The sequence below is a fragment of the Pelmatolapia mariae genome, linkage group LG10_11 (genome assembly GCF_036321145.2).
Source record: "Pelmatolapia mariae isolate MD_Pm_ZW linkage group LG10_11, Pm_UMD_F_2, whole genome shotgun sequence".
Taxonomy (NCBI): Eukaryota; Metazoa; Chordata; class Actinopteri; order Cichliformes; family Cichlidae; genus Pelmatolapia; species Pelmatolapia mariae.
Window position 1 is genome coordinate 66,498,395 of NC_086236.1, and position 13,412 is coordinate 66,511,806.

Sequence of the window (13,412 nt, forward strand, 5' to 3'; positions counted from 1 at the left end):
ACTTAATTTACAGCTCCTCTTCCTGTCTGCCGGCCCCCTGATTGGTCGCTTGGGATGGGACACAGTCACTTTGAGGTTCTGCAGAATAGTTAGGCAGCAGTTGTTTACTACAATCACACCTTTGGTGTTACACCTTTATGGAGGGTGGAGGCGTTTTTCTTTTTTCTTATTGTTGTTCTTTACTGTATTAGGCTTGTTTTGTGGTATGTATGACTAGTCTCATAATCATGCTGTAATTGTAATCAGCTTAGTGATGAGATATGCGTATGAAAATAGGACTGTGAAAAGGTATATAATTATGAACAATGTATAATGTATGCATTGTCAGCTACATATCTAGTTTACAGCTAGAGCAATGGAAAGACTATACCTTCGTCTGGTTTTCAGTTTAAAGCCTTGAAACACACTATTTGTTAAATTAAAAGCAGTTTTATGGACAAAACTAGTATAAAAAACACACTGGTGGTTTGGAGGGAAGAAAAGGCTTTCTTCAAAATGACATCAAGTGCTAATGTTAATATTAATTTACTAAAATCTCACATACATCAGAGCATAATGGAGAAAATGAGCTGCCTCTCAGATTAATCAGCTCAATGAATCTCTCCTCTCCCGGTTTCCACCCTGCCTCCATCAGCCTCTCTGTGCTGTGTGAGACAAATAGCTCTGAAAAGACTTTCTCAAAAAAGAAAACCACAGAAGAAGAAGAAGAAGCGGATTCAATCTACTGCCCTTAGAGAGCTGCAGCTCTTGGCTCATGCCATTTGTATGCTAGCGTAACGCTGCTAGCAAATGACTGCAGTGAAAAGCTGCCCCGACATCACTCTGCCCCTCGGTGTCCCAGTCAGCCTGCCTACCTGTCTGGTTTTCCAGCACACCTTTCACGGTCAACCAGTAATCAGAAACATGCAGCACCACCTGCCACTCCTCCCCTCAGCATCATAATCCCCAGCATGACAGATAGGGGCCGGGATATACAAGCTTAATCCCACTTGTACTCAAATACCTCCCAAGGTAGGAAGAGAGTGGTGAGGGAGAACGGGCAGGACACTTGGCTAAACGAGCCCCCAGCTAACGTATCTTTTCCTGTTAAACTGGCACTGTAGTAGGCAAGAGAAAAGAGCTTTGGGTTTTGTTTTGTTTTTCCTAACCGGAGGGCCCCAGGTTTGATCCTTTTTTGGCTCTGAGATTCTGGGTCGGGAAATTGAATAAGAAATAGATTTCTGCCTTTTAACAACCACCTCCATGGTGCCTTTCAGCAAGAAGCTGAATGTTTTGTCTCCTGTATAAGCTTGGTATGAATGTCAAATGAAACATGGTGTTATTGAAACTGCTGCACACTTAATCACATCTAATTTAGTTTTGAGATTAGTTTAGCTTTGAATTTCATGCCATGAAAGCATGAGGACTCTCAGCATCCCTATTAATAGTTTCTGTTAAGAGCTGCAAATAAAACAATTTTCAGTGAGAATCAGATGTTTTGGAGAAGGTGAGCCGCGAGTCATTCAGCCTCTCTTTATTTATTTAGGATCAAATATCAGTGAAGTTGGAAAGAAATTAGAGTGAGGGGGGGCATAGAGCTAAACAACTAAAACTAATTTACTGGTCAACTGCTGGGACATCTAAAGGTCCGTCAAACACTTTTCCAATCTTGCCTCTGTGTTCAGATCTGCAGCCTCTTACAAATACGATGCGACAATCCTACAGTTGAAAAAGGGGAAAAAAAGAAAACTTTCAAAGGCTTCCAGGACAAGAGGGAGGAAAAGGGAAACTAGGCCATGAGTTTAATTCATTCTGATTTACCCTTGCATCCAGGAAACACACCCTTGTTGAGAGAGCTCCTCTGAGGGAAAATAGGTTAGCCTTCTCTCCCCTCTTTTTGTTCTCTTCACACAGAAGAGGCCTTGAGCTTCCTCACATGAGCCTCTGGAAAAGCTCCTAGTCAATTATTTACCTAACAGGTTCTTGTTATTTTTTTCTATGGTTCCCATCCTCTGTGCTAAATCCACAGGATGAGGAGCAGTACCCAGTTAACCCTCCTCTCTGCAATTAGGAGCAGCAGTGTTAAATGGAGTCAGAGTGGGCAGATGTAAATTCTCTTGTAATTTGCCAAAGACATGGATTAATTCTCAGTGTAGCACAGTGGAGAGCAGGGTCAAGACAAATTTAAAATTCATATTTACAGAATAAATGAAGAGGTTTTGGAGTTATGTCACCAATCTCCTAGCAACCAGAGGCTGATACAGATATGAAGGTCTTGTGGAATGGTGGCGAGCAGCAAACAATCGATGGCTAAATGTATTACAAAGTACCAATAAAGAGACAGACAGCTGAAGAGGATTGTTTTTAAGGTATGCATAGTACTCTTGAGTCATCTCTCATTTTTCATATTCAGTAAGGATAATAGGAAGTTGGTACAGCAATTTATTGAAACATGCAATTACAAGATGGAAGGCAATATCTGGTATAACTACTAAACTCTCTTACGCAAGCTTTCTTAGAACTTCTTTAAGTAGTCATCAGGAATAGTTCTCCAGGTTTCTTGAAGGACATTCAAAGCTCTTCTTTGAATGTTTTCTGCCTTTTGATTTCTGTTAAGATGATCCCACACTGTTTCAGCAGTGTTTAGGTGTTTGGAGGCCAATCCTTGACTGATAGTGTTCTAGTGTACATTTTTCTGTTCAGCTGGACGCTTACTGTAGATATATTCTAGTGAAAAATAGTGATTTTACCAATCAGATGCTTTCTAGATTGTACTGCATGGTGGGTCAAATTGTTTTGTGTTTCTTTAGTTGAAATTAAATCCAGCCCCAAACCATGATAGTGTCCACCATGTTTTACAGATGGCCGTACATACTAACATAACTAACAGACATTTGAACCAAAGATTTTAAGTTTTGATTCATAAAAGCTGTGGCCACTGATTTTTCAGTCCAGTCCTGGTCTTATTTGCTACACCTCAGCTTTTTATCCCTCTTTTAATCTTTTAATTTTTGGTGAATCACTTTGTTTGTGAAAAAATGCAGTTTTATGCCTGCCAAATATATTATTTTTGAGAATCTTCTATAGTTCAACTGATAAATTTGGAACAAATTATGTTTTTGCAAAAGACTGGTGATAGATGGTTGATTGATACAACACCGGTTCATACCTTGACTTAACTTTGTGTTTGAATGATTCATAGGTCAGTTTAAAGTGGCATCTCTCTCTCTCTCTCTCTCTCTCTCTCTCTCTCTCTCTCTCTCTCTCTCTCTCTCTCTCTCTCTCTCTCTAACTGTAGTTTAACTGTAGTTTAGTAAGTTTTGGACTTGATTAATGGGAAAGTAGAGTGTTTCAGGGTCAGGTAAAGGTGACAGTTTGATTGCTTTGTATTCTGTAAAAATGGCCGTCAGCAAATACTCCAGCTCTGTCCTCTGTTTGTAGTTGTTCTCCTAGTAAGAAAAAATATATAATGAAATCTATTACTGAAAAGAAAAAAACATTCCCAAGCACTGTAGGGATAAACTCTGTCTGGATCCTTATGCTCTGCGTTCATACACCTCTGGCCCACTTTGCATTAACCCCACCTCTGTCCACCCTTTCCCATTTAGCCATGCCCTTCCTTTACCTTCTGCTTGGCCTGTGTGCAGTGGTGCAATGCTGTTAGCTGTTCTCTTCACTCTCCCTGTTAGCCACTTACAGCTCTCTCTGTACAGCCTGCTTTGCAAACTTCCTCTTTGTAGGCTGAAGAGTGAATTTTACATTTCACTTATTTGGAAGATTCAATAAAGATTAGTCATTTTTCAAGGCTAACATTGCGAATAAATTGAAAGGTTTTTTGTGGAACTATAATTTGTTGTTTGTTTTATGAAAAAAGGGCCAGTCTTTACTCTGTTTAGACTTTGTGTGAAGAAAAAAAACCTAATTATAAAAGAATGAATAAAGATGATTATTTTTGTTGTTGAGGTTTATATAAAAAGACCACTTTATTAGTTGGAAACAAGTTGTTTAGTTGTTTGAAGAAAACCTATGATTAATAAACTAGCACCTGGTTTGGTTTCAGTCCCCTAACTCCCTTATTTCTGTTCTTGTGATCTCCAATGCAGTGCAGAAGGAAAACAGGTAGAGATCAAGGGCAGGAAGGTGCCCTCGTCCTCCTCGATATTAAACTGGGTCCCAGGCAGTTTGAGTACAGTACAGTGCAGCGCTGGCCCATATTCTATATATAGAAGTCCTTATTTCAGATTGAGTTGGAACTGGGTGAAATGGGTCGGATGGCTGGACAACCCGAGGTCCTTGCCCCTGATTTTCTTTTTTTTTTTCCTCTCTTTTTTTGCACTCGGGGACGTCTGGTCATCCACTTCATCAACTCAGGTGACGAGGCTGATCATTTCTTAAAAAAAAAAAAAAAGTGCAGTTGAAAGGTGGACTGTCTTCAGGATTTTTGAGAACAAGAGTAATATTGTAAAGCCCATTTTGGTAGGCAAGCTCCTGCTGAATATTTCCTTAAATCCCCAGTGATGAGCACATGTCAGTGGGGGTGGTGGGATGCTGCTGGAATGTGACAAGCACGCTGTAAAATGTCACCAATAACCCGATGCAATAACCTGCTGCTGCTGCTGCGACAAGAGTTTTAACCTGGCATGAAAAGTGAAAGGCGAGACAGCTTTTTGGCCTTTTCACCAAGTCACCTTGCATGACAACTGAGTGAGTGAGTGTGCGCGTGTCTGCGTTTGGGTGCGTCTGCGTGTGTTTGTGATTTGATGTGTGTGTTTTTTGGTTGTTTTGAAGAGTTTTATTTCCAAAACAAAATTGTGTTCTTTTAAAGCACAGTAGAAACAGCAAACATCAGACATGTCTGATACTTTTGAATTGATTTCCTGCCTCAAGAGTGAAGCTTGACAAACAAGCAAAGAATCAAAAAATATTCACCGTGACAGAATACCAATGCAGTGTAGGTAGATTTCAGTTATTGAGGATCATTTTTAATATCTTACTGGTATGATTTAAAATTTATTACTAACTGCAAAGTTTGAGATTTGAAACATATGATGTTGTATTCAGAAATCATGGACTCCTGTTTTTTGTTCCATCACTTTAGCCATTAAGGCCCTTAAATGATTTCTTTGAAAAACAAAGATCTTCTTAAGAAGTTATTTTTGTGTCAGCATTTGAGTTTTTTAAATCTGATTTTCTTTAAACAGGTGAAAATATCTATCAGTGTAGGAAACAAATATTCCCAATGCTAATCAGTTTTTTGCAAGTACTTTGCAATTTTTTTTGTATACTATTTTTATTCTTGTGCACTGACCTGTTTTGGAATACAAAGCTCTAGTTTTGGAAAGAGTGATTTTTTTTTTTTTTGTCCCCCGTATTCATTTATTTATTTATTTATTTTTACTGTTTTTTAGCTTTAAAAAGTGGAGACATCAGTCATTATGCAAGGATTAAAAGTTCCGCCTTCATATGTATATTGGAGGTATAATAAAATTTACAATACAAATGTTTTTTTAATTAATATCAAATTTTGCAACAGCACTGAAAGGTGCCCAGCAGAGCAAAAGGAGACAGTCTTGAAGAGGAGCCAAATTCAAATCAGATAAGGTGTTTGGGAAACAAAATGCTACTTTTTTAAGTAATTCTGAACTACTGAAATAATTCACTACTGTATTATTTCACAACAAATTGCCCTTTAAAGGAAAAAGATATTCATCAAAGTGACATAAGCTTGAAAGAATAGCTACAGATTCTTGAAACAATAATTAGCGTGCAAAACAGAAGATGTTCCACTTGCATTTCTTTTTATGTTGTTGATGTAAAGTAGGACTCTCCTTTGTTGTGTAACTTTTTAAAGTTTCGTTTTGGGAAGACTCTTCTCATTGTGATCGGTTTAATTGCTGCAGCTGTGTCTGTGTGTGTGTGTGTGTGTGTGTGTGTGTGTGTGTGTGTGTGTGTGTGTGTGTCACCTGCAGGCTTGTTTGGACTGCTGCTGATCACTAACTGATCACCTGTTCATTATTTTTTATAATATATAATTATATGTGAGGGTGGATAAACATGGCCACACTCTAATCTTTGCCCTCTTCCTGTCATTCCACCAGTCTACAGTCCCACAGCCCACCTTCTCCATGCCAGTCACCGTGCCAGTATCCAACCAGAACGCAGCGGCAGCGGCGGCCCTTCAGTTCAGTAACAACCCTTCCGGCGCCCTGGTCACCACCACCTCCTTTGTCACCTCCACCCTCACAGATCCCCGGCTCCTTTCCCCACAGCAACCCGCTCTGCAGAGAAACACCGTGTCGCCAGGGTTACCACAGCGACCAGCCAGTGCAGGTAAGAAACAGCATGAACAAAATAAAATGCTCTGTTTTCTGTGTGGATTGATAATGTGAGCTTATGGTTGTTCTAATAATCAATAATCTGAACCATCCAATTTTAATACCTGCAGCTGATTGATCGATCCACAGTGTAGGTTTTCAATTTGCAGTCCTAAACATTGATTTGGTTTTGTCACTGAAGGATTCTCTGATGCTAGGCAACTGATGAGTTTTACTTTTTTTGAAAACATCAGCGACAGTTTTGGGATAGACTGAAGAACAAAGAAGACACACTGACAAAATCTCAAAACTTCTTCAAAAGATAACTAAAGAAAAAAAGACATTAGACTGCCACCCACACTGCTTGATTGACAAGTATTGGAGAAAACATGGAGACAATATTTAAAAAGAAAATGAACAGACTAGAAATTTCTGGCTACATTAAGTATTTATAATATGATTTTATATGTTTACCTTCTGATATATATTTATTTTTCACATTTTAAAAAAACTTTTTAAATCTCATATTTTGTTGTTTTCGTTTGCACCCACTAAAAGCCTCTTCTTTTAGTGGCTGCAGCTTGCCACTGTTTCTCAGATGTGTGCATACTTGTACCCCTAATCTAAATAATACCAGAAATACATCATTCTTAAAATTCTGAAATTCTTTGTTCAGTAAAATGGCCGATAACCATTTCACATTCAGTGTTCCAGCTTTTAATGCAGTTCAGTCGTAACCTTGTGTAACCTTAGACTTCTGTAAAACATGACAAGTGTAGTCATGTTCACTGTGAAAGCTCACACAAAGAGTTTATCATATTTAATGACAGACAAAAATAAAAAAAAACAGTTTTTTGAGGGGAAAAAAGCAACAAAAGTAACAGTAACTGGAAAACCTTTTGACCACTGCAGCTGCCCCTGTGTCATAGAGTCCAAGTCAGGTTGATCCTCTTAGAAAGACTCAGTTCTGTGCAACCACGGTGTCATTATACATCTTCTTCTTATCGGTGTGGTGCCAGTGCAGTTTCAGAACCAGTTTTTCATTGCTGTCTTTGGAAATCAGCCCACATTTTGTCAGGTTTGATAACCGGTCATTATGCATTGTTACTCGAAGAATTTGAGGTGATTTCCATGGGTGTAAAATATGGCATACAGATTCTGTAGGCTGAATCTGCCAGACGTTGATGATTTCCCTTCGCTGCCGATGTTGATGATGGGGCGTGCCGGATTTGTGGTGCCGTGCTTCTGTGAGCTATTTAGTCTTGACAGTGCGAGAAACCAGTCGTACACTGGCACCAACGCCATGTCAGTGGAAAATGCTCTTAGTGTCGTTGCATGATGACAAAAATAGTTTGCCATGAATTATGTCATTTTGAACATTTGAAATACAGTTTAGCGGTTTTTATTTGCATGTTTGTTTAATAAATTAGGCATAGATGGCAAAGGAAATTGAAATTGAAATTGAAAGGGGACTTGGCTACAAAAATATTTTGAGGGGGAACATTATTGAAAAAAGAGGTCTTTCAGACATTGCTGATTTCATTAAACAATCACTCAGTCTCAAGGATTTTGAAAAGGACTTTCAGTAACTACATGACCTGCAAACTGTTGTAAATATGGGTCACACTGCATTGAATGTTAATTAGCAGCATCTGTCAACACTCTGTGTTATGTATATGAGGCTCAAATCCCTGTGTAAACTTGTGACTGGTGGTTCTCCGTCGATGTTTGGCCTACTTTCCGTACAGTTGATTTTCATCGGTTTTCAAATGTTTCATTTTGACATTTAATAATTGTATTTTTTTTCCTTTTTCTTCTTTTTTTTTCATCCCAAGCAGTCAGTCTGTGGACAAACATGTTATTGTACTGATTTCTAAATGTCTCTTGTAACTGAAATGATTTGAACCACTTTTAAACTCATGGTTGTCATAGTGATGTAGTTACTTAAAGACCATTTCATAAAGTGCCCTCGGTCTATGCAGAAGCACGGTTTATGTAACAGCAGCGTTTTAATAGAGAATCTTCTGAGTCGACAAGCAGCAAAATGACCAGTGATGTGTTGTGCAGCCTGCATGCTCCATCAGTCTAAATAACTCCTCTGCTTGTTGAAATAAGTGCACACTACCTATAATGACAGACATCCATCATTTCTTTGACTGGTTGGCTGGTACACCGTGCGCCCGCTGCCTCTGTGTGGCAAACCAATCCTTCAACCTCTGACTAAAAGGATTTGTGCCCCATTTTTGCGACTCAGACAAGGTTACTTATCAAGCTTTGTTCCGACCAGCGTAATCTCATTGCAAGTCAGAATTAGGTGATGTAACTCGCAACAAATGCATTACAGCATCTTTCATAACATGCCGTTCTCTGAGGCAAGTGGGTTTCACGTAGCAGTAATGGACGCCCCTTTCCTCCCCTCCCCTTACTCCTCATAACCTCAGCAGTGCAAATACATCGCTGTACCCTTTTATGCATCCCACATTATCAGAGATGCATTGGGTTCATTGTCTTTGCTTATTGGTGTTTTTCCGTGTGTCTGTCCAGCCAGATTTTTTTCAGTCACCCCTAATGACCCCGAATTTCTAAAGAACATTGGAGCCAAAGAACTGAAATTGCACCAACCGAGGGAAAATAAGTGTCAGTGCAGAAAAAATGCTGCCTGCGATGTGAGGAAAAAGCAAGCATAATGTTTGCTGGAATGAAGATAAATGTATTTAGCTGTTGCAGTGTATAAAAATGTCTCTGTTTCCTGTGCTTAGAGACAAAGCACATGAGATTTAATTTTATGACAACAGTAAAATTACTATTTTATGCGTTTTATGCTTTTGGTTATTTGGGAAAAATACTGAAAAACACTCTCACAAGTTTGTGTGTTATTACAAACCTGCTTTTTTAAACATTTAGCAGCAACACAGCTTCTTTAATGATATTCATTCTGATTCGATGCGCTGTTGGTGGGGCTAAGCTAAAACAAAACAAAATAAAAAATCAGTTTTCACACATGCACATTTCAGGAGAATCAGAGCAAAGTATTTTCCACAGTTGTCCTTGCTCACATGTGACAGACAGCAGGAAATGGTCCGCTTCAGACACCTTCGCGCTACTGGAAATACTCTGTGTGATTTAGGCGGGAGAGCTGCTTGGATAGAGCGTGCAGGAGGCAGCGCATATGATGCTGTGATGTTCGCACATTGGTGTTATCGGACACAGAGCATTTTAAAGACCGGCTTGTGAATCTCTGAAAATAAATCTCTGAAACCTACACTGCAAGGGTAAAATGTGTTTGATGTTTATTTTCCAAAGTCAGGATTTTTTCTTAATATCACTGTGGGTTTGTGCGGATCAATAACAGTGAGAAGGAGATCTCAACTACTTATGATTAAAGTAGAATTGCTTCACTTTAACATTCACACATTTACAGTAAATTAACACTAGAATAATGTCTCTAAGCACTCCAGTAGCCTCATAGTAATCCCATGAGGAGAATGAGGAAATACCTTTGGATATAACATTTGTTTATTCTGATGATCTTAAATATGTAATAAGAGAGTTTGACTGGCAGTTACATACACTGTAAACATAGACTGTCTTCCTCCCAATGAAGAGCTTTCATTTTTAAATAATATTGTGCTTTTAATTAGCTTTAGGTGAGCATTTCAGAGTTTTTCCCTTCAAAATATCACATAAGTGTCATTGAGAAGTAATGAAACTAACACTTAAACATTAACTGGAAATGCAGAATTGAAACCAATTATGGTCCTTCAGTGAGTGAAATGAGCATCGATTGCAGTAGGACTTTTTAATGATACTTGATTTAATGATTTCATTTTTCATGCATCATTTTAGATTAGTGCTACTCAGATTAACTGTTTGATATGAGGTGATTTTTAGCGTTATTTATGTGACCGTGGTGTGTTTTCCTATTATCTTAGGTGCTCTGTTAGGGGGAGACTTGGGGAACTCTAATGGAGCGTGCCCGAGTCCAGTCCGTAAGTCAATCTTTTCTTTTATCTTTTTACCTTTCATCCCAGTTTTGGTACAAAGATGCGCACACACACGCGCACACACACACACAAACACACACTCCTCTTTGCTTTCTGTATTTTGGCTGGACTCTTTAAAGAGACATGGTTTCTGAAACTGACGTAGAGACAGAGCAATGCAGAATATTTTGTGTGGCAGCAGGCTCACACAACTCGCACGCCAACTCAAACAGCCACACACACACACACACGCACTCACAAATGCAAGCACAAGCATGAAACACCTGTTGACTGGCGACAGCTGAGGGTCACAGTACAAGCTGCTTGTCAACAGTCCAAAGAACAGAATGGGTTTCAGGTTGTGAGGGAGAAAGGCAAGCAGAGACTTTAAAAAGAGGAAAAGAAACTGACAATATTACAGAATAACTTCTGTGAAGCTTCTCAGCTGTTTTTTAAATTCGAATCTTCGGCAATATTAGAAAGCCAGTCTGGGGTCTACCGGCTTTAATGTGACACATGAATCTCAAAGTGAGTTCAAAATTTCATTTTTAGTGCCAGTTTAATGAATTATGAAAATTGAGCCGAGTACTGATAAATGTATTTGAAGCAAACTGTAAGTTCAGGTTTACTCAGATTCATGATTTCTATGGCAGCTTAAATTGTGGTGCAACTCAAGGTATTGAATACAAAAGATTGAATCCACTACTGAATATGTTGTCATTGTTGTTATTATTATTATTATGACAGTCATTAACTTTTAATTGGCAGCTTTGATATTTAAAAAAAAGAAATGTAAAACACCTGATAGCCTGTTAAAATACTCAAATTATGATACTGTTAATGAGTTTTTAATTGAATTCTATTTTTCCACTATTTTTTATGTACTGAATGTGACGCTTTTTCTCGTCGATATTATTTTGCTGTGGGTTAACTGTCCTTTTTTAGAAGGTGGTGTGAGCTATGCTAATCACACTAAAGTGCCGTGTTGTTTCACTTCATTTATTCAGCGTGACATTGTGCTGATGTCACCTGGTGAGGGTGATAAGGGTCTTATTTCTACTTTATTTTGACCCAAACAATCAATAGTTAGTCTCACTAATTTTGGTTTCATCATCGTGAGTGCTGTGGTACATTGAGAAGAGAGTTTAGAGATTTATGTCCCTCTAAACATAACACAAGTGTCATTGAAAATGGGCGAAACTGCCACTTGGATATTGATTGGCAATGCTAAGCGACACCAATTATGGCCACTTAACGCTACATCCTGATTGGTGGACAGAAGCAGCGTGTATATGGGCATCTTCTTTTTTGTTTCTGACCCTTCAGTGCATCAGAGGATCACAGTGAAAGAAATAAACAAAAACATATACTGACCAGCTCTCTCTGTCAGCTCTCTGTTTCCTGTTTAGTATCTAACGTAGACATCATCAGTCACGGTTTCTTTTGTGACGCACTTACACCCACAGACTTCATATGCCAAACTGCATGCCACTTTAAATTGTGCGGGTTAGTCCAGTGAAGTTCAGTAGGAGTCCCTCGGCGTCTGGCAAAAATGCTTTGTTGATCTTTGTCACTGGCGTGAGACGGTAATCACGGTAACCAAGGAAATGAAGCAAACCAAACCAAAACAAAGCTAAAGTTTATCAAATTTTAAAAAATGAAAACAATGATTGTGCCATGCCCCACTTCTCTTGGTTTTTGTTCTTTCTAATATTAGAAATCAACAATAAGAGCATAGCCACTGTTTTAAAATGGTATTTGTCACATACTGACACAAGCAAAGTGTCAGTATGTGATTAGCTGGGAGCTAGAGTGTAATAACTTAAGCACTAGCCAGTTTAACAGTCGTTGTCAATGAAGCTCTTTCCATCCATGCAAAACTAAGACTCTTATCATTTAGGATCATTTCTTGTCGTCTTCTTAATATAAAAGTGGAATCAGACGTCTGCTCAGCATTTGTACTGTATATTAATCCTGACCTACAAAGCTTTGATTGATTGTTTCTCCAACCAAGGGAAACAGACTCCAGTGATCACAAGACCAGATCAGTTTTAATCACTGAACAAATCACAAACAAATAGGAGTGATTCAATGGTCTGTAATGAGGCAAGCTTAAAAAAAATGAACAACCAGTCAAATCTTGTTCTGGAAATCTGAAAAATAGGATTAATGGCGTCCAACCCGCACCTTTCCAATGTCATCTGGCGCTGAAAAGAGCAGCCTGTTTAACTCCCCTCACTTAAACCACTTCCTGTGCTTACCCACCACCCCTCACCCGCAATTCAACCCTCTAGCTGCACTGCTTCCCTCCCCCCTTTTCATGCTGTCTCTCTCAGCTGTTCCCCCTCATCTTCTCTCTAGAATAATCTACCGCCCCACCCCGCTCACCACCACCTTCAGCACCTCCCCACCCCCCGATCCAACTGTCCCCTGTCTTGGCAAAGGACTCTCCTCAGAGGTGACTTTGACACTAGCCAGAGCTCTCCCCTTAAATCCCATTAGCTGGGAAAGATACTGCCAGCAAACCCATAGTAATAGATATGGTAGAAAGGTGTGGGGCTTTTTTCCTGTCTATATTCACTTGATAAACGCATTGTCTCAGGGTAAGGTGGGCCAAAATGAATCAATGCATTTATATTAACTTCCCTGCACTGTATGAGAGGAATACTCGAAAGCCAAGGCTCAATATTGATATTAGTTTTTCAAAGCTATTAATGAAAGTGTGGAGACTTTTCTTTTTTTACCAAGTATTCCTAAAAGCAAGTCATCATTCAATAAATAAGAATTTAAAGTCATGTCCTGACTAATAATGCTGTAAATTGGACTTGTTATTGAAGATCAAAGAGCTGTTTTTAACAGTATTTCAGAAATGAGTCATTGTTAACTTTATTAAACTCTTCACACATTGTATTTTTCTTGTTAGAATAAGCCTTTGTTTATTTGTCAATGGCTGTGCTGAGTTGACCCTCAGAAGGTAGGTGGATGTCTGTGTTTCGATTTGGATGAATGTGACCACGAGGACTTCTGTAAACACATCACGACTCCTTCGTGTGTCGAAATATGAAACCTCGTTGTACCAGAACTCATCTAAGGTTACCTGATCCACCCGGATGGCTGCTCCACTCCGTCCTCCCAT

The 13,412-nt window shown here is 39.0% G+C and overlaps 1 protein-coding gene across 8 annotated transcripts in view; it reads left to right on the top strand.

Annotated features, from left to right (window-relative positions):
- Nucleotides 1-13,412, top strand: part of mef2d (myocyte enhancer factor 2d) — a 103,408-nt gene that overhangs the window by 64,538 nt on the left and 25,458 nt on the right. For all 8 annotated transcript variants that reach the window (XM_063488453.1, XM_063488454.1, XM_063488455.1 and 5 more), the window contains exons 5-6: nucleotides 6,078-6,309; nucleotides 10,226-10,282. In XM_063488453.1, coding sequence (XP_063344523.1) covers nucleotides 6,078-6,309; nucleotides 10,226-10,282 — 289 coding nt within the window. The remainder of the gene's footprint in view (nucleotides 1-6,077; nucleotides 6,310-10,225; nucleotides 10,283-13,412) is intronic.